This window comes from Ranitomeya variabilis, chromosome 1 (genome assembly GCF_051348905.1).
Source record: "Ranitomeya variabilis isolate aRanVar5 chromosome 1, aRanVar5.hap1, whole genome shotgun sequence".
Classification (NCBI taxonomy): Eukaryota; Metazoa; Chordata; class Amphibia; order Anura; family Dendrobatidae; genus Ranitomeya; species Ranitomeya variabilis.
This window is the reverse complement of record NC_135232.1, coordinates 397,305,186-397,327,268: the sequence shown is the minus strand read 5'-3', so window position 1 is coordinate 397,327,268 and position 22,083 is coordinate 397,305,186. Positions and strand designations below refer to the sequence as shown.

The 22,083-nt window shown below is 44.2% G+C and overlaps 1 protein-coding gene across 9 annotated transcripts in view; it reads right to left on the bottom strand.

The window, feature by feature from the left end:
- Positions 1-22,083, bottom strand: part of SMARCA2 (SWI/SNF related BAF chromatin remodeling complex subunit ATPase 2) — a 403,813-nt gene that overhangs the window by 157,407 nt on the left and 224,323 nt on the right. For all 9 annotated transcript variants that reach the window (XM_077249116.1, XM_077249118.1, XM_077249115.1 and 6 more), the window contains exons 16-18: positions 17,625-17,788; positions 9,048-9,114; positions 7,131-7,241 (exon numbers count right to left, since the gene is read on the bottom strand). In XM_077249116.1, the coding sequence (XP_077105231.1) occupies positions 7,131-7,241; positions 9,048-9,114; positions 17,625-17,788 (342 nt within the window). The remainder of the gene's footprint in view (positions 1-7,130; positions 7,242-9,047; positions 9,115-17,624; positions 17,789-22,083) is intronic.

Sequence of the window (22,083 nt, the reverse complement as noted above, 5' to 3'; positions counted from 1 at the left end):
GAGCGTGTTCTTATGCTGATTGGTTGAAGTATAATTTCTATGACTATGAAAAGTCATACACAATAAATGGGGGCCAGAGAGATCAGCTTGATCCCCCCCCAAACAGAGACACACGTCTCAGTCTGGTCATTTTCAGTTGCCAGCAACGCCTTGTAGATTAATTTGGAAATCACTGAGTTAACCGTGAAGGATCACTTTAGATCCTCCCTCAACACTGCTAGTCAGAGAGCCAGTGCCTTGTCCTTGGGAAGGAGCACTAGACCCCTGGAGGTGTTGAATAACATTCCCAGGAAGGTCAGGAACTGACTCGGGGTTGGTGATGACTTTGTAGGTTGATTAACCAGCCCATGCGACTGAGAGTATCGGTTGTGATTGAGACGCTGAGCTCGCAGTCCTTGAAAGTGGGAGCCTTGATGAGTAGATCGTCCAGGTATGGAACGACTACTATGCCTCTGGAGTGCAGGACGTCCATGGTGGCTGCCATGACCTTGGTGAACACTCTGGGAGCCGTGGCGAGTCCGAAAGGGAGAGCCACGAATTGGTAGTGGTCCTGGCCTATTGCGAACCTGAGAAACCTCTGATGGGCAGGTGCAATGGGTATATGCAGGTATGCGTCTTGTATGTCTATGGAGGCGAGATATTCTCCCTTCTCCATGGACGCAATGATGGGCCGAAGGGACTCCATGCGGAAATGACGGACCCGTACATATTTGTTGAGCCGTTTTAGGTCTAGTATGGGCCGTACGCTTGCCTCCTTTCTTGGGAACTACGAACAGATTGGAGTAGAACCCTCGGAAGCGGTCAGTCGTGGGTACCGGTACTATGACTCCTGCTTGAAAAAGCGAGGAGACCGCATGGTGGTAGGCACGAGCCTTGGCTGGCGGTTTTGGGGGGACAGAGCGGAAGAATCGGTCCGGTGGGTTGGAGGTGAAGTTTTTTTTGTATCCGGAAGACACTAGTTCCCTGACCCACCTGTCTTCTGTAATAGGCAGCCAGACTTGATGGAAGAGCAAAAGTCGGCCGCCTACTGGTGTGGTGTCTTCCGGAGTCCGTGAGTCATGATGAGGAGAAAGTTTGAGATTTTCCTCCTCTGGGCTTAGGCTGGCCTGCTTTTGACTGCCAGGTCTTGTCCGACCTTTGCGTCGATCGTGAGTTGTCCCTGCGTGGGGAACGGTTACGATTTTGTGCTGGACGCGAGACGGACCAGCCGGAGGAATTCCGAAAGGATCGGAATCGAGTTTGGTTACGCTTCTTGTAAGTGCGTTTAGTTTCAGTTGGGGAAGAGAAGTACTCTTACCCCCGGTGGCGTTGGATATCATAGTGTCCAACTGTTCACCGAAAAGTCTCCCACTGAGGTAGGGTAGGTGCGTGAGGGACTTTGAGGCTGCGTCCGCTTTCCATTCCAGCAGCCAGAGGATACGCCGAATCGTGATGGCGTTTGATGCTATCCCCGCTACTCCCCTTGCTGAATCCAGAGCTGCATGGAGCATGTAGTCTGCTACAACTGCTATTTGAACCGCTTGGTCCGACAGGTCAGGAGCGGATGCTTGGAGAGCTTGTAAATTCTTTGCCCAGGCCAGAATGGCCTTGGCAGCCCAAACTGAGGTGAACGCGGGAGCCAGGGATGCCCCTGCTGCCTCGAAAATTGAACGAGCCATGCATTCTACCTGCCGGTCTGCTGCGTCCCTGAGGGTTGAGCTATCTGGCAGTGAAAGGAGGGTCTGTGCTGCTAGCCTAGAGACTGGGGGTCCACTTCAGGTGGATTTGTCCATTCCTTGGTGTCCTTCTGTGGGAAGGGGTACCTCGCGCCTCCAGATATTTGCGATTAGCGAATTTTTTCTCAGGCTGTGAGAGCTGCTTTTTAAGGATCGCCTTAAACTCTGGGTGGTTAGAGAAAACCTTAGGCGGCTTCAGAGGTCCTTCAAAGGAAATCTTATGTTCTGGGGCCTCTGGTGGCGGATCAGAAATGTCCAGCACCCGATGGATGGATGAAATTATGTCCTCAACTAGCGCTGTATTGCTAGGAGGGATTGGGATCTGGGACCCCTCCGTTTCTCTGTCTGAGTCAGAGTCGCAGATGCCTTCCGAATTCTGTGTATCACTGAGGCGTCCCCTGCTGAGTGGGCCGGGGAGGAGGCCTTCTCTGGTCGGGGATTGCGGAGATCTGCATCGTCTGTCCCAGAAATGGGACGGTCTAGATGACCTGGAGCTACGGTGTCTATCCCTAGCGGAGGATGACCGTGTGCTATGGGATGACGCAGATGGACTTGATCTATGGGTCCGCTTGCGTCCTGACCTAGACGTGGATGTGCCAGGGTCACTTTGTTCCTGAGTCAAGCTCTCCCTTTGCTGGGAAACGGTCATAGCCGGGGCATGACCCTGCAGCGCATGAAGCAATGTGGAGGTTAGGTTATCTATAGACTGCGTCATAGATTGCGTTATCTGAGTAGCCCATTCCGGCGTGGCATTAGACACTGAGGCATTGGCAGGGGCTTCTTGGGGCTCTGACACATTAGTTTGTATACAGTTCTGACAATGCGGGTACGTGCTACTACTGGGGAGAGCGGTCCCGCAGGCTGTGCAGAATACATAATAGCAGTTCTGCCTGGTTCTCTTGGACCTTGAGCCCGGCATAGTGCACAGAGTGCAGAAGTGCTGCCAGCAGAGGACCTTACAGGGGTAGAGAAACCTATAGGGGAGCCTTATAGGTAATATGGATTCACAGCTAGTAAAAGCGAGTAAAAAACCCAGCTGTGATCTTACCCCACCAGTGTGCCCCTAGGTCCAGCGCCGAAGATCCACAGTCCTGTGCCCCCCGGAGACTGGCTGCCTGGTCCTGGTCCTGCAGACCGGGAGATGCAGGGTTAATCTGCAGCTGAAAATGGCTGCTGAGACAGAGGAAAGGAGGAGAAGGGGGCGGAGAGCTGGAAAAAAGGCGGCAAGGCTGTGTAAAAACATGCCCTTTCTGTCTCGAGCCGCCCCCTCTATGACACTGTAGAGTGTCATATTTGTCATCCGGGGGCAGGCCGGGGGGGCGGAGAGGAGGCGGCAGCTTCAGCTAGGCCGAAGCCGGGGCCTAAATTAGATGCCTGAGGCCCAGAAGGGCTCCAGGCCGGCGCGAAAGTCCGGGAGGGGGTCGGATCTGAACTGGACCCCTCCGGATTTAAAGGCAGGATGGCGGTGGGGCTATAAGCGGAAGGGGGAGCCCGGTAGGGGTCTCCCTGAGGCAGTATAGAGCTGGTGCTGCCGCAGAGACAGGGGCGCAGGGAGCCCTGTGTCTGTATGTGCCATGCCTGCCTGCACTCCCCCCGGCCCCAACAGGAGCCCGCAGCTGGGCTGGGGTCCCTGGATGCAGGCGCAGTGTGCTGGCCCATTGCTGGGAGCTGTAGAATGCTGCCTGTACAGGCCCTACCTGAGGTGTCTCAACCTAATACCCCCAGAGGGGGATAGGGAGGGTGCTGTTGTCACCTTCAGGGGGCTTTATCCTCGCCTCGACCTCAACCCAGAAACCAAAAGGAATTGGTGAAGGAGGGGGGGTCTCGACTTCGAACCAGCACCCGAGGGACTGGGGAAGGAGCAACATGGGGAATAGCAATCTCTACTTCAACTGGGCACCCCATAATAGGGGACGAGGAAGGAGCCATGCCGGGAGTCTCACAGGAGACCCTCTTTTCTTCATCTGTAATCCCGTCGGAAAAAACGGAGTAAGAATCTTTTAGGTGTGCCTCCTATGCGACACTAAGCAAAAACTGGAGAAGGCTGATGCCGTCCAGGGGTGTATACTGTACAGGAGGAGCCACAGTTAATCTTTTTCAGATTATGCATAGTGTCGCCTCATAGTGGACAGCAGCATAACACCCATGGTCCTGTGTCCCCCAATGAGGCGACAGAGTAAACTGACTAACTTCATCTTTTTAAGCTCTATGTAGAAACAAAAGGTCAAATTTCCCTACATTAGTCTCTGCAAAACTCCTGGCAAGGGGGAGAAGCTGGGTCAGGAGTTGAAGAGGGGAATGAATCATGCAGGGACAAGAGACTTCCAGTATATACCGTACACAGAGCAGAGAAAAGAAGAATTAGCTGGGCAAAATGAGCAATTGGAAGTACAATTGGAAGTACACAGTGCAATATAATATGAGCAGTGCAATATATTAAGAGGATAAAAACTGATGGGAGGAGGAGTGCTTCTTTAATTAGTTTGTATATAATTTAGCCATAACAGCTAGCTCCTGTTAATACTTGCTTCATTCTGGCCTAATACCTGCCAACAGAATGTACATATATGTGTATACATATACACATGCATACTTACACAGTACAGAACAAAAGTTTTAAACAGTAGTGGAAAAAATGCTGCGAAGTAAGAAAGCTTTCAAAATAGAAGTGTTAAGGCTAAGTGCACACGTCGCAGAATTGCCACGGAAATTTCCACGGCAATTCTGCAACTCCTGCCGCGGGTATATCACATGCGGAATTGGCATGCATATTCCTGCTAAAAACTAGCGTTTTGCAAGCATAATTAGCTTGCAGAATGCTAGCGTTTTCCAAGCGATCTGTAGCTTTGCTTGGAAAACTGATTGACAGGTTGGTCACACTTGTCAAACATAGTGTTTGACAAGTGTGACCAACTTTTTACTATTGATGCTGCCTATGCAGCATCAATAGTAAAAGATATAATGTTAAAAATAATAATAAAAAAAAAAAATAGTTATTCTCACCTTCCGAAGGCAGCCAATCTCCTCAGCGGCTTCCGTTCCTATAGATGCTGAGTGTGAAGGACCTGCGATGACGTCACGGTCACGTGACCTCGACGTCATCGCAGGTCCTTCACACAAAGCATCTATAGGAACAGAAGCGGCCACGTGCACCGCTGAGAGGCGGGAAGACTCCGGGGCCATCAGAAGGTGAGTATATCACTATTTTTTATTTTAATTCTTTTTTTCTTTTTTTTTTTTTTTAACAATTATATGGTGCCCAGTCCGTGGAGGAGAGTCTCCTCTCCTCCACCCTGGGTACCAACCGCACATTATCTGCTTACTTCCCGCATGGTGGGCATAGCCCCATGCGGGAAGTAAGCAGATCAATGCATTCCTAAGTGTGTGGAATCCCCGCGATTCCGCAAATTTAATGAACATGCTGCATTTTTTTCTGGAATGCGATTCCGCATTCCGCTCAGGAAAACGCAGCATGTGCACAAAAAATGCGGATTGCATTCTATTAAATAGGATGCTTAATGTGAGCGTTTTTTTAGCGGTTTTATAGCGTTTTTATAGCGAAAAACCGCGGAAAAAAACGCTAAAAATCTGCTACGTGTGCACACAGCCTTACAGTATATTTTTATCAATAAAATAGAAATCTAAACCAAATCAATATTTGATGTGACCATCCTTTGCTTAAAAAATAGCATCAACTCTTCTAGGTACACTTGCACACAGGTTTTGAACAGACTTGACAAAGAGGTTGTTCCAAGCGTCTTGAAGAAACAAGCACAGATCAGTGGATGTAGGCTTGTACAAATCCTTCTCTCTTCATGTAAACCCAGACTCGATGTTGAGATCAGGGCCCTGTGGGAGCCATATCATCACATACAGGACCCCCTGTTTTGCTTTACGCTGAGGAAAGATTTTAATGACTTTGGCTGTATGTTTGAGGTTGTTGTTATGCTGCAGATTAAAATTAGAGCCAAATCAGGTGCCATACTGATGGTAATGTATGATTGATCAGTATTTGCCTGTACTTCTCAGCATCAAAGAGTCTATTATTCCTGATCAAATCCCAAACTTCATTTACTAAAATATAGCCACAAACTAACAAAGAACCTCCACCATACTTCACCGTTGCCTGCAGACTGTACGTGTTCTGCTAAACAAACTGCCTTCTGTTACAGGCAAATATTTCACTCAGTCAAGACCACCTAGTGTAATTTTCCTGCATCCAAGCTCCTATGATTTCATGCATAGTTGAATCCCATGGTCTTGTTTCCAGGTGGAAGGTATGGTTTTGCCAGCAATTCTTCCAAGAAGACCACTTCTGGCCCTACAACTCTGAATAGTAGATAACTGTGGCAGTGTCCCTCTTGTTCCTGCCAGTTCTGAGCTGATGACTCTGCTGGACACCTTCGGATTTGAAAGGAAATGATGCGTGTTTGATCAGCGACATAATTTCCTGTACCAAAGGTTGTAATAGAGTCCTCAACGCTGCCCATCCCTAGCTTTCTTCAATACTGAGAAATACAGGCAGATACTAATCCATCATGCAATACCATCAGGGAATTGGATTGGCTCCAAAATATTTGGTGTGGCAGGACTACTACGAAAGTGGTGAAAGTGATTATATGGCTCTCTCAGAGCCCTGATCACAACATCGAGTCCATGTGGGATTACACAAAGAGACAGAAGACCTGTGGTCACTTCCCCAGGATGTTAGAAAGAACCTACATTCCTGACTATTGAAAATACGGTGTGCAAGTGTACCTTGGGAATTGATGCTTTGATGCGGTTCTGAAAGCAAAAGTGTGCTCACACCAAATATTAATTTCATTTAGATTTCTTTTGTTCACACACTTAGCAGTTTTTAAAGCATTCTAACCTTGCATTACTTTTTTCTTCACATGCTTTTGCACAGTACTGTACTTTTCAGAATATATTGGCAACTGATAGGATTAAACTCTCTCTATGAAAGTGGGGAAGTATGTGCATCTATACTTGAAAATATTCTTATTTTCCAGCGGTTTTTTTTTCTAGAACTGCTTAAAATTTGTACATTTTTGCACAGTACTATCTATATCTAAATCTCTGATGAGAACCAATATGCTTATACAGTAACAAACATCACGGACATAATCTCCATGCCTTTGTTGGCACCTGCAGGCCTGCACTGCCATGCCTCCATTTTTAGTAACAGGAGAGCTGGACTGTAACTCATCAGCTGCAGATATGCGATGAGAAACCCTCCTGATAAATACTACCATTGCAGATTACTAGCAATGCGCCAATGCGCCCATAGTCTTGATGTCACAAAGAAAACAAAAAGATAAGCACTAATAAAATCTGTGTGCACCGAAAAAAAAAGAGAAATATTTGTCTGCTTACCAACTATGACAAATAAGAATGGAGATGACGGAAAATTACCTTAGCAAGAATGTGCTTGTCTTTAATAATGTACTCGTACGTGGTCAAGAGGACATTAAATTTTCCAGACCTGAGCTGTGGGACCAGAGAGCGTCTCATTGCAGGCGTTCCCTAAAATTCAGAGACAAGGGCTGATTGTCAACACTACGGACATGTTTTGGTTGTGTTGTGTATTACTTACATCATTCTATCCAGAGAGCCCATTTTCAACACTACTTGATTAGTATTTTTGTTCATGCATATTTAGTACAATTTAACCAGTTCAAGACCAGGCCACTTTCCCCACTCCTGACTAGGCACACTTTCATAATTTTTTGAATATGCAGTTTTAAGAGCCCTAGAGAGTTTTTCCTTTCCCACATTCAAATAATTTTTTTTCTAGTATGTACAAGCTCCTCATGGATAAAAGAGTGCTGACCTTATATTTAATTGTATTTTTTGCTAGGAAAAAAGGAGTGTGCTTTTTACAATTTTTTTTTTTTTTTTGTTATGCAACCATAAAAGGTTATTAAAATGTTTACGGACACTAATTGTTTCTTGTTGAACTAACATTTGTTGCCTTTTTTAGGCCTCGGATGAGAGTTAAAGAAAAAAAAAAAGTTAGCCTTGCTGATCTCAAGGATGCCGTTAAAGACTTTGCAATGAGCCACATCCATCTCATGATCGGGATGAATTTATCTCATATCTGTAATAGTACAGAAGAGTACACAAGTATGTTGGGAAGAGTAGGGTTTTGAAGGGAATCTGTCAGCAGGACCAATTCTTCAAGGTCATCTACATGGGCATGAAGATCATGGAACGTTGAATAAAGTGTGATATGTCAACGAACTGTTAAGATCTATGGCCCGAACATAGATTTGCATGAGAATCTGCCTCCAGAGCTTATTATAAATGAAAGGGGGGAAGAAGTTTATCAGTGTGATGTGCTCTCCTGACCTCACAGCAGAGCTGCGATTATGACCAACATAGTACAAAACAGCTGAGCTTTGTCTTTTTCATTTCACTGGCTGTGAGACGTGGAAACTGAAGCACTATGAGAAGACAAGCGCTGCTGCAAATTTGGTTGCAATGAGAAAGTGCAGTTCTTCTGTAAGGTGTTCGCTGAAATCTTACAGCTCTCTAGTGAGAGTAAAGGGTCAGTCACTGGTAATGCCCCCTTATATTGAAAATGAGCTCTGGAGGCAGATTCTCACGCAGATCAGTGTCTGGCCCATACATCTTAACAGCTCATTAACATATTAAGAAAAATGTGGATTTTGCTGGAATGAGATATTAGATTGCAGATTTCAAGGTATCATTTTATTCAACTTTCAAGGAACTGCTTGCCCATATAGAGGGCTTCAGATGGTTGATCCTACTGACAGATTAGCTTCAATTTTTTTTTTTTTTTTTAAATACTGAACATCTTACCTATACATGGCCAAACTCTTCCATCATTCAAACCTCTGCTCATCGCGGTTGAGAGGTGCCCACATTCAAAAGATAGTTTAGGAGGGTCCAAAATTATTGGAGTTGTTGATCCAAAATGTTTTGTTTTTCACGATACCAGTATTTGGTGGGTAAACCCTTTTAAAGAATTGAATGCTGCCCTTCCAAATATAGTAAGAACAGCTTTCCGTTTGTCAATTTTGGGGAATACACATCACAAATATCCTTGTAAAAAGAAACAGGTATTTTTGTTCACACATGGGTTATTCGGACCCCCATCCCCTCCAAAAACAGAAATAGAGAAAAAATATAAACAGGACATAACTATAAAAACAAAGGACATGACTGTCATTGCTGCAAAGCTTTTCACTCTAACAGTAATGAGCCTTTTTTGCATCAGACTGTTTAGCATGATTGGCCTGTGCTGCAGCACACATGGTAATGTTGTGTGGCATCTCTAGGGAGAATAAAAAAATGCACAATTCAAACCTTGTATGCGATCTTCACCACAGAAGGAGCCCATTTATCAAACTCATACTGCCAGTTGGATAATGTCCTAAAACAAAAACAAAAAAAATAACTGTCTTTCAGTTTGTTAAGACACAGTAAAGGCAGGGGATATAATGCGAGTAGATCAAGGAACACCCATGAAACCGTAACTTGGAAGAGGTTGTGCCAAGATTGGAGGTTATTTCACACACAGACGCAGGCATATACAGTGTACAAATTAACAGTGACGGACTGATAAAGGGGTAGTAGAGGAGGGGACAATAAGTCATGGGGGGGGGGGTTGTAACAGCTCCGGCAGTGGGGAGGTGGCAGTAGGACTATTACAGGCTGTAGCCTTTTCTGAAGAGATGCGGTTTCGGGTTGCATCTTAAGATTTTGATTTTGGAAGACAGTAACATGTTGAGGCACTGAATATCAGAGGATAGGGGATGCTCAAGAAAAATCTCGGATACAGTTGGTGGGGAACGTGCAAGAGCGGAGGAAAGAAAGTCTTGTGAGGACCAGAGATTAAATGTGGGAAGGTTTTGGGAGACTAATTTGAAGATCTATGGAGGAGACAGATTATGGACAGTCTTGTAGGTCATTGCTAATAGTTTCAACTTGATTTGCAGGGGAATTGGAAGCCAGTGAAGGGACTGGCATAAGTGGAGTGGCGGAGGAGTAGCGAAGGGAATGGTGGATTAACTGGGCAGCAGTATTTAAGGACAGACTGGAGAGTTTCAGTCAGGAAGCCATAAGAGAGGATATTACAATAGTTTAGACAGGACATGATGAGAGAACGTACTAATATTTTATCAGATTTGAGGTTGAGAAAAGGATCAATTTTGGAAATATTTTGTGAGGCGTGTGGTGGCAGGATATGGTAAGGGCTTGATTGTGCGATTTGACGATCAGGGTGGAGTCAAGGATTACATAGAGGCAGCAGACTTGTGTTACTGAGGAAAGCGTTATTTAAAGTGAAAGATTGATATGGCAGGTGAGATGAGTGAGACGGGGGGGAAAGATGATTAAACCAGTTTTGTCCATATTGAGTTTTTGAAAGCATGAGGAAAATATAGTTGATAGACATTCTGGAATTCTCAACAGCAGAGAGGTGGTATCTGGGCCAGAAAGGTAAATTTGAGTGTTATCAACATGTAAGTGGTATTTAAAGCAACAAGACTATGAGTTGTCCCAGGCCAAAAAGGTATAGGAGAAAAGTAGGGGTCCCCATACAGAGCCTTAAGGGATAGAGGATAATTTCTAGGGTTGATCGAATAGCCTCGGATAAGAGCTTATCCAAATAGCTGCAGCGGGAACCCGGATACCAGGAGTGCTCCCGATAATCAGCTGTTCGGCGCCGCAGCTACATGTATCGCAGCTGTGTGACAATCACAGCACATGCATGGAGAGCCTGTGTGTTGGGCTCCCAGATTATCGAGAGCGCTCCAGGTATCCAGGGTACCGAGGCAGCTATTCAGTAAGCACTATAGCTATACGAATAAGCTCTTATGCGAAGCTATTTGCTCAACCCTAATAATTTCCCAATCACTGGGAGTACAAACGCTAGACTTTAATTGATTTGGAGAATGGGGTTCGAGCCCTGTGTGAATGGAGCGAAAGCTCAGCATGGGCACATACATTCTTAACCCCTTTACCCCCAAGGGTTGTTTGCACGTTAATGACCGGGCCAATGTTTACAATTCTGACCACTGTCCCTTTATGAGGTTCTAACTGTGGAATGCTTCAAAAGATCCCAGTGATTCTGACATGCTTTTCTCGTGACATATTGTACTTCATTATAGTGGTAACATTTTTGATATTACCTGCGTTTATTTGTGAAAAAAAAAGGAAATTTGTCGAAAATTTCGCAATTTTCCAACTTTTAATTTTTATACAATTAAATCACAGAGATATGTCACACAAAATACTTAAAAAGAAACATTTCCCATGTCTACTTTACATCAGCACAATTTTGGAACCAACATTTTTTTTTGTTAGGGAGTTATAAGGGTTAAAAGTTGACCAGCAATTTCTCATTTTTACACCACCATTTTTTTTTTTTTTAGGGACCACATCTCATTTGAAGTCATTTTGAGGGGTCTATGTGATGGAAAATACCCAAGTGTGACACCATTCTAAACATTGAAACCCCCCACACGTGACACCATTTTGGAAAGTAGACCCCCTAAGGAACTTATCTAGATGTGTGGTGAGCACTTTGACCCACCAAGTGCTTCACAGAAGTTTATAATGCAGAGCCGTAAAAATAAAAAAAAATTTCACAAAAATGATTTTTTCGCCCCCAATTTTTTATTTTCCCAAGGGCAAGAGAAGAAATTGGACCCCAAAAGTTGTTGTCCAATTTGTCCTGAGTATGTTGATACCTCATATGTGGGGGTAAACCACTGTTTGGGCGCATGGCAGAGCTCGGAAGGGAAGGAGCGCCATTTGACTTTTCAATGCAAAATTGACTGGAATTCAGATGGGACGCCATGTTGTGTTTGGAGAGCCCCTGATGTGCCTAAACATTGTAACCCCCCACAAGTGACACCATTTTGGAAAGTAGAACCCCTAAGGAACTCATCTAGATGTGTTGTGAGAGCTTTGAACCCCCAAGTGTTTCACTACAGTTTATAACGCAGAGCCGTGAAAATAAAAATTATTTTTTTTCCCCACAAAAATTATTTTTTAGCCCCCAGTTTTGTATTTTTCCAAGGGAAACAGTGTAAATTGAACCCCAAAAGTTGTTGTCCAATTTGTCCTGAGTACGCTGATACCCAATATGTGGGGGGAACCACCTTTTGGGCGCATGGCAGAGCTCAGAAGGGAAGGAGCGCCATTTCGAATGCAGACTTAGATGGAATGGTCTGCAGGCGTCACGTTGCATTTGCTGAGCCCCTAATATACCTAAACCGTAGAAACCCCCAAGTGACCCCATATTGGAAACTAGTCCCCCCAAGGAACTTATCTAGATGTGTTGTGAGAACTTTCAACCCCCAAGTGTTTCACTACAGTTTATAACGCAGAGCCGTGAAAATAAAAAATATTTTTTTGTTACACAAAAATTATTTTTTAGCCCCCAGTTTTGTATTTTCCCCAAGGGTAACAGGAGAAATTGGACCCCAAAAGATATTGTCCAATGTGTCCTGAGTACGCCGATACTCCATATGTTGGGGTAAACCCCTGTTTGTGCGCACGGGAGAGCTCGGAAGGGAAGGAGCACTGTTTTACTTTTTCAACGCAGAATTGAGTGGAATTGAGATCGGACGCAATGTCGCATTTGGAGAGCCCCTGATGTGCCTAAACAGTGGAAACCCCCCAATTATAACTGAAACCCTAATCCAAACACATCCCTAACCCTAATCTCAACTGTAACCGTAACCACACCCATAACCCTGACACACCCCTAACCCTAATCCCAACCCTATTCCCAACCGTAAATGTAATCCAAACCCTAACCCTAACTTTAGCCCCAACCCTAACTTTAGCCCCAACCCTAACTTTAGCCACAACCCTAACTTTAGCCACAACCCTAACCCTAACTGTAGCCCTAACCCTAGCCCCAACCCTAACCCTAGCCCTAACCCTAGCCCTAACCTTAGCCCTAACCCTAGCCCTAACCCTAACCCTAGCCCTACCCCTAAAGGGAAAATGGAAATAAATACATTTTTTTTATTTTTTTATTTTTCGTAACTAAGGAGGTGATGAAGGGGGGGTTTGATTTACTATTTATAGGGGGTTTTCTAGCTGATTTTTATGATTGGCAGCCGTCACACACTAAAAGACGCTTTTTATTGCAAAAAATGTTTTTTGCGTTACCACATTTTGAGTGCTATAATTTTTCCATATTTTGGTCCACAGAGTCATGTGAGGTCTTGTTTTTTGCGGGACGAGTTGACGTTCTTATTGGTATCATTTTCGGCACGTGACATTTTTTTATCGCTTTTTATTCCGATTTTTGTGAGGCAGAATGAACAAAAAACAGCTATTCATGAATTTCTTTTTTTTTTGGGGGGGGGGGGGTTTATACCGTTCCGCGTTTGGTAAAGTGGATAAAGCAGTCTTATTCTTCGGGTCAGTATGATTACAGAGATACCTCATTTATATATTTTTTTATGTTTTAGCGCTTTTATACGATAAAAACTCTTTCATGAAAAAATAATTATTTTTGCATTGCTTTATTCTGAGGACTATAACTTTTATTTTTTCGCTGATTATGCTGTATGGCAGCTCGTTTTCTGCGGGACAAGATGACGTTTTCAGCGGTACCATGGTCATTTATTTCTGTCTTTTTGATCGCGTGTTATTCCACTTTTTGTTCGGCGGTATGATAATAAAGCATTGTTTTTTGCCTCTTTTTTACGGTGTTCACTGAAGGGGTTAACTAGTGGGACAGTTATAGGTCGAGTCGTAACGGACGCGGCGATACTAAATATGTGTACTTTTATTGTTTTTTTTATTTTTATTTAGCTGAAGGAATGTATTTATTGGAACATTATTTTTTTGAATTATTATTTATTTAGGTTTTTTTTTTTTTTTTTTTACATTTTTACTTTGCCCCAGGGGGAACATCACAGTAAAGTGACAGATCACCGATCTGACACTTTGCTGTGAAGCCACCTCCCTGCAGGACCCAGATGCAGCCCTGCGGCCATTTTGGATCCGGGGCTTGCAGGGAGGAGACGCGCGGTACAAGGTGCGCACATCGCCTTGTACCGATCGTCTCACGGAAGCATGCAGGGAGCCCCCTTCCCTGCGCGATGCTTCCCTGTACCGCCGTAACACTGCGATCATGTTTGATCGCAGTGTGCCGGGGGTTAATGTGCCTTGGGCGGTCCGTGACCGCTCCTGGCACATAGTGCCGGATGTCAGCTGCGATAGTCAGCAGACACCCGCTGGACGTACTACTCCGTCCTTGGGAAGAAGCGCCCACCCCACATGGACGGAATAGTACGTCCAATGACAGAAAGGGGTTAAGGGACAAGAGCTGCGCTCTTATCTCTAGTGCTCCCATTGCACCATAACTTCCAAACATTGTCATTCTTGCTTTTCTTTAAAGGGATTGTGAAAAGGAAATCTGTAATGGATAAGAACATCTCCATGACTCAGGAGCTCACCAAGAACAGAAGTCCATATCCACGGTTTTAAGTGCCAGAAAATTTCACACAATATGGGCAAATTAAATCACAAAAAAGTAAATTGGTGTTACAATTTGCACATAGGAATCCATGCAAGGAGCTTCAGCGTCCCCACTTACATTGCCAAATTACTTATAAGAATAGAACATGTGGACAATAAGTTTCCGTTGGGCACATTTCTTGAGAGGAATAGGAAGAGGCGGGGGGCGTGGTTTGCCAGGGGACAGGAGCGGACGTGTTTGCACGGAGCTCCTAGAAAATCCCCTAATTGAGCTACTTAAGCATACAAAAGAGTGGACTATCTGACTTTAAACCCTGCGGGAACATGGCAGGAATGGGACCCTTAAAAAAAAATGCCGGTACAAAGAAGCTATCTCCCTTACCGGGAGTGAAAAAGCAACTCCTGGAGCCTAATGGAGGCCTGCTCTCCTCGGGACAAAAGAAAAGTAGTCCCGCACCTAACCGACAGGATCTCGTCCAATGTCCGGAGGAGCAGAGACCTAAGCTACCGCTTAAACAGATATACAAGAACAGCCAGCCATCTACAAACAAGAAAAGCGCAAGTACGGGGACAAACATAAGTCTCGGTGAGAGACAGGACAACGGAGGAGAAGCACACAGCGAGGACGCGGCGGATGGATCTCAAAGCTGGCGCCTCATGGATTCCTGCGAGAGGAGCGCATGTCCCTGCAACAGCCGCGGCTCTGGAAGGAGTGAGTCGGGAGAGCCGGCGGACCGCAACAACGCCACAGATCGCCCGGATGCAGCAGAGAGGAGACGGTGAGAGCCAGCGAGACCCGAGTACACAGAACGGCAGAAGGATTTCTCCAGCGCCGCGGACCCCGGGTAGCAGCCTCCGCCATGACGCGCCGCTGTTCAAGCCGGCAAGGGAGGAGGGGAGAAAGACCCACAGTAAGCCTCAGGGGAATGAGAGGGGACGGGGTGAGGAGACAGAGGGCAGGCTAACTGGCAAGATGCCAGAGACGAATAAAACGTCCACCGCAGCCCACATCTCTGATAAATCATACGATGCGCCAGAGTTCAGTCCCCCTCAATCATCATCACTCAGCCAAATGAAGGAGGAGCTATTATCTTTAGAGCTGGGAATCCAGCTCAACGCCACCAATGACTGTTTTCCCACAAATAATGATCCCACCCTGCTTGGGAGTAATTCCCCTTTAACTAAAGAGGAGACAGATCTAAACGCAATGATAGCCCAGTTTTCTGAGTTGCTCACCTCATGTTTTGCTGAGAAGTTTGAGTCCCTTACTAGAGGGAAATTTGACGAACAGACCAACATTTGCAGAGACAGAGTGGAATTTACAATCAAACAACACAACAGACACTTCTCATTCGGTCCCTGAGTCAACTATGTCACCAATGGGTGAAGAGTATGCAGAACCTGACAAATATATAGACTCTTCAGTTTCCTCTGACCTAGACTATAATAATTCCTTTGATTACTTGGATTCTGAGGGTCTCTCATACCCAAATATGTACTCAGAGGGATCCAGTGACACTGAGGACTCGAGCTGCTCAGACAGAATGTCAAAAATCTCAAATAATAGCGATATGGAACAGGAGCGACCATGCTCGGAGGCCACTGACTACTCACTGATAGATAATATTTCAGCCTCTGACAACTACCCTTCAGAGAGATTTATGGTCAAACTATGTAAAGCTCTCTTAATCTCTATGGACTTAAAAGGAACTAAAACATCTGAAAAAAATCTTTAAAACGTTTTTTAAAGACATCTTTTCACAAATAAATGCTGTCCCGCTCTCTGACCTTAATATGGCTTCCGATAAACCTCCCAACACCCCAAAAAAATCTAAGTCTCCAAGTAAACATCACGAGTCGGCGTCTTCTAAACAGGTGGGGGACGTTTCTGTGCAGTCGGATCCTCTAGTCAATTTTAAAGAATGATATAGCCTCATTCAAGAATAACTTAGACTTTGAGAACTTTAAAAGAAAAAATAACCTGAAAATCCGAGGGATCCCGGAATCTGTGGGGAAAAACTCACTTGGGAGATTACGTCTCCTCCATGATATCTTATCTGTTCCCCGATACTAAAGGGAAAAATCTGGTTGTAAAAACATTCAGGATACGCTAACCATCTTCTCTACCGTCGAATATAGCTGCAGATGTTATTGTCTAATTTTATCCCAACTGGCTAAGAGACTCATTGCTTGACATCGCAAAGGAACCAAGGTTCCTCTCCTCTCCGTACGGTCACTTGACCTTCTACAGGGATTTGTGTAGAGACACCTTACAAAAGAGAAGAATGTTTCAACACACTACCCATAGACTGCAGCAGGATGGAATACGGTATAATTGGTACCAGTTCTCTAATCTGAGATTCTTCTTTGCGGCAAAGTGGCGCAGCTTTGCTTCTCCAGCGGAGGCAATGGTCTTTTTGAACCGAGCGGGTATAAGTCTTCCTGGGTCCTCTTCCGGCCCCACTTCCAAACTCCATATAGTCCACGTCACAGCATGTGATTGAACCGAACTTTCCGCCCAGTGGAATCTGAGGGCCATCGGTGTTGGTCCGGGCTAGATAGGCCATCATATATTCCCTACTTTTATGTCTAAACTGTAAATCACTCCATATAGCTTCAGCTGTTGTTTCTAGCTAATCCATATGTAGCATTACTTCCATTTTTTTTTATTTTTTTTTTATAGCCTTCCACATCAATTCATGCAACTTTAGAATTGATACAATCGTCTGATATCATCTAGTATAAGAGAGTTACATGTAGTCCTACGTTTATGTCAAATAATGGATATATCAGTACTTTATAGGGTATAACCTATACCATACAGGTTAATATATTTGTTAGAGCAAATGCTAGTTTAAGAGAGTTACACGTAACATTACCCATGTCAACGCTTATCTTAATTGTTTTTTAAGCTACATCTATCTTGTAAATTCTTACAGTATTATATGATTGCTTGTCTCCCCTATTTTTATAGGGGTTTATTTTCTCCTACTCTCATATCCCTTCCCTTCCCTCCCTCCCCCTCCTTATCTACCCTTCCCGGTTAAAATATAAAACCCTAATAAAACTTTTGAAAAAGGAATAGGAAGAGGCAATGTCACTGGCAGCACTCACCCCCTGATGCTGAAGTGAGTGGCATCCTACAAACCCTTTAATCAGTTCTACAATTTCTTGGTTTTGTTTTATTTTGTCCAAAATAATCAGGATTAAAATATTCCATTTTCTTCTACCTTAGTGATAAACATCTATAATGGGTAAAAAAAAACCTTTTATAATTTATTTAAAATTGAAAAAAAAAATCTACATTTCATCTGAAATATTTTTGTGAGTTTAACTTGCCCCATTACGTGCTAATGGATGTAAATCTATCACAGGACACTCAGATAAAAAGGAAAAAAAAACAAAGCTGGTTAAAGAAACAGACATTCAACTTACGAAAGTGGAACAATAATGAGAAAGGGACCATTAAGTCTTTTGTGCTCCATCAGATAGGTTATGAGAGCGATCGTCTGAATTGTCTTTCCAAGCCCCATTTCATCAGCAAGAATTCCATTTAAATTGTTGTTATAGAGAGAAACCATCCATTCCAAGCCTTGGACCTGAAATCGTAACGCAAAGCTAAATGAGTAAAAATCCACAAAGGCAAATTTCACTAGAATCACTTATCGTACTAATGATACCTACAGAAAAGCACAAGGGTTATTTGAAGTCGTTGTCACATCAGGGAATATTTTTCTGTAACCAGGTTTTTTAAATTAAAATTTTACTTAATGCTACTATTTCCAGATATTGAAAAGATTACACACTTAGCAAACAACAAGCATGTATAAGAATAGTGAATATCCAATAGTGGTACACAACAATGATGACCAAATACCTGCTTGTAAAGTGAATGGCAGATCATTGGGCAAGAATCAAATTGAAATAATTAAAGGAAAAAAACGAACTGTAGGGTCCAATGTGTGAAAGAATAAAAAACAATAAATGTATAAAGTACAAAACACATAGTTTATTAATTAAGACAAAACAAAGAAGCATAGGATGGTACCATGAAAATGACAACACGAAGAGTATATCTACCGTAAACACAACAGACCAGAGGAACAGCCCATATGTAACGGACAGCAGTACTTGAAAAATGTATTATGGCAGAAGTAATAAATGATGAATAACACTAGATCATGTAATCTGCAGAGATTATAAATAGCAAGTACTTAATACTGGAAGAAAATTATGAGTGTCAGTACAAATATGTATACATGATAGAATATAATCATGACATGTACCTCAAAGTGCAACAAGTAAGCTATATACCGTATATACTCGAGTATAAGCCGAGATTTTCAGCCCAAATTTTTGGGCTGAAAGTGCTTCTCTCAGCTTATACTCGAGTCATGATCGGAGGTGGGGTCGGCGGGTGAGGGGGAGAGAGGACTGTCGCATACTCACCTGCTTCCAGGGCTCCTGGCGCTCCCCCTGCCCGTCCCATGGTCTTCGGTGCCGCAGCTCGTCCCCTGTTCAGCGGTCACGTGGGACCGCTCATTAAAGTTATGAATATGGACTCCACTCCCATAGGGGTGCAGCCGCATATTCATTCCTCTAATCAGCAGTAACGGTGACCGCTGACAGAGGAAGAGGCTGCGGCACCCGGAGACCAGCGGTCCGGGATAAGGAGCCAGGGACGCCGGGAGCAGGTGAGTATTACATAGTTACCTGTCCGCGTTCCACACGCCGGGCGCGGCTCCGTCTTCGCATCCTCTTGCAGTGACTGTTCAAGTCAGAGGGCGCGATGACGTACTAATCTGCGCGGCGCCCTCTGCCTGAACAGTCAGTGCAGAGAGACGCCGAGACGGGACGCTGAGGAGCTGCGGGCAAGAGAGGTGAGTATGTCATTATTTTTTTTTTTTTATTGCAGCAACAGCAGCAGCAGCATTATAGATGGGGCACAGCTTTCTATGGCACATCTATGGGGCAATAATGAACGGTGCAGAGCATTGTATATGGGGCACAGCTTTCTATGGCACATCTATGGGGCAACAATGAACGGTGCAGAGCATTGTATATGGGGCACAGCTTTCTATGGCACATCTATGGGGCAATAATGAACGGTGCAGAGCATTGTATATGGGGCACAGCTTTCTATGGCACATCTATGGGGCAACAATGAACGGTGCAGAGCATTGTATATGGGGCACAGCTTTCTATGGCACATCTATGGGGCAACAATGAACGGTGCAGAGCATTGTATATGGGGCACAGCTTTCTATGGCACATCTATGGGGCAACAATGAAGGGTTCAGAGCATTATATGTGGCACAGCTTTATATGGAGCATCTATGGGGCCATAATGAACGGTGCAGAGCATTATATGTGGCACAGCTTTATATGGAGCATCTATGGGGTCATAATGAACGGTGTGGAGCATCTATTTTTATTTTTGAAATTCACCGGTAGCTGCTGCATTTTCCACCCTAGGCTTATACTCGAGTCAATAAGTTTTCCCAGTTTTTTGTGGCAAAATTAGGGGGGTCGGCTTATACTCGAGTATATACGGTAGATAAAAAGCAAAGTGGCGATAAAGTGCAAGTGCATATGCTTATGGGCAAGCAGGGTATCCGTGATACCGCAAAAGGACTGAAAGTACAATGTACGTAATAACCTGAGACAAAGCTGCCAAATGTAAGATGTACAACATTGCGCTAGAGAGCCACGGTGCTCTGTGGGTAAGCGCCGCAGTGCAGCACCTAGGCAGAAAAGCCACAAATTGCTTAATAGTGCTAAATCGTAGCGTGAGGAGTGATTACCTGTGTGGTCATGTTGGTAAGAGCAGAAACGCGCGTCCCCCTGACGAAGGACTTGATCCGAAACGCACGTCAGGGCGCGTTTCTGCTCGTACCAACATGACCACACAGGTAATCACTCCTCACGCTACTATTTAGCACTATTAAGCATATTAAGCAATTTGTGGCTTTTCTGCCTGTGTGCTGCACTGCCACTATGGCGTTTACCAACACAGCACCATGGTTCTCTAGCACAATCTTGTACATTTTACATTTGGCAACTTTGTCTTAGGTTATTACGTACGTTGTTCTTTCAGTCCTGTTGCGGTATCACGGATACCCTGCTTGCCCATAAGCATATGCACTTGCACTTTATCGCCACTTTGCTTTTTACCTATATACGGTAGCTTACCTATTGCACTTTTTGAGGTACATGTCATGATTATATTCTATCATGTATACATTTTTGTACTGACACAATTTTCTTCCAGTATTAAGTACTTGCTAATTATAATCTCTGCAAATTACATGATCTAGTGTTATTCATCATTTATTACTTCTGCCATAATACATCTTTCAAGTACTGCCGTCAGTTACATATGGGCTGTTCCTCTGGTCTGTTGTGTTTACGGCAGATATACACTTCGTGTTGTCATTTTCATGGTACCATCCAATGCTTCCATGTTTTGTCTTAATTAAACTATGTGTTTTGTACTTTATACATTTATTGTTTTTCATTTTTTCACACATTGGACCCTACAGTTCGTTTTTTTCCTTTAATTGTTTCTATTTCCAGATATTGATGTTACAAACTTGTTTTGGCAACAACATTGTTTGGATCCCCTACCTAGATGTACTTTAGAACTGCAGAGAACTTTCCTATTGTGAAAAGTTATCAGTCAACCATTTTGACCCCCACAGCAATCCCAAAAAAAGGATAGAAATGTTCCTTCAAATGCAACAGCGGCCGTGAATGTGTACAACTGCTCCATTCATTTTCTATGAGACAGTCAGATGTACTTGGCTAAGGAAAACTTAACAAATTCCTCAATGTTTTTCAAAGTTTAAAAACCACTTCCAGACGTAAGTTAATTTTCATTTTTCCCTTGCCTTCTTCTAAAGAGCCATAACTCTTATTTTTCCACCGACGAGCTTTATGAGGGCTTGTTTGTTTTTCCAGAAGTTGGAGATTTGAATGACTATGCTACATCGCTCAGTGATCATAGGCTGCCATTGATCTAGGCAGCTCAAATCCTGTTTACACAAGATTACTGAGAACAATGATATTTTATGCTTCATAAAAGATTGTTTCACCTAAAGCATGAGCTCATTCAGTTGTCTATTAACTTGCCAAGTTTATTGTGAAACAAGCGTTTTTAACATTACTCGTTCATGATTATCTTAAGGTACCTTCACACTAAGCGACTTTGCAGGGAGAACGACGACGATCCGTGACGTTGCAGCGTCCTGGATAGCGATCTCCTTGTGTTTGACACGCAGCAGCGATCTGGATCCCGCTGTGATATCGCTGGTCGGAGCTAGAAGTCCAGAACTTTATTTCGTCGCTGATCACCCGCTGTCATCGCTGGATCGGTGTGTGTGACACAGATCCAGAGATGTGTTCACTTGTAATCAGGGTAAACATCGGGTTACTAAGTGCAGGGCCGCGCTTAGTAACCCGATATTTACCCTGGTTACCATTGTAAAAGAAAAAAAAAAAAAAAAACACTACATACTCACCTTCTGATGTCTGTCACGTCCCCTGCCGGCGGCTTCCCTGCACTGAATGTGTCAGCGCCGGCCGGCCGTAAAGCAGAGCACAGCGGTGATGTCACCGCTGTGCTCTGCTTTACGGCCGGCCGGCGCTGACACATTCAGTGCAGGGAAGCCGCCGGCAGGGGACGTGACAGACATCAGAAGGTGAGTATGTAGTGGTTTTTTTTTTTACTTTTACAATGGTAACCAGGGTAAATATCGGGTTACCCTGCACTTAGTAACCCGATGTTTACCCTGGTTACCCGGGTGCTGCAGGGGGACTTCGGCATCGTTGAAGACAGTTTCAACGATGCCGAAGTCTTTACCCTGATCGTTGGTCGCTGGAGAGAGCTGTGTGT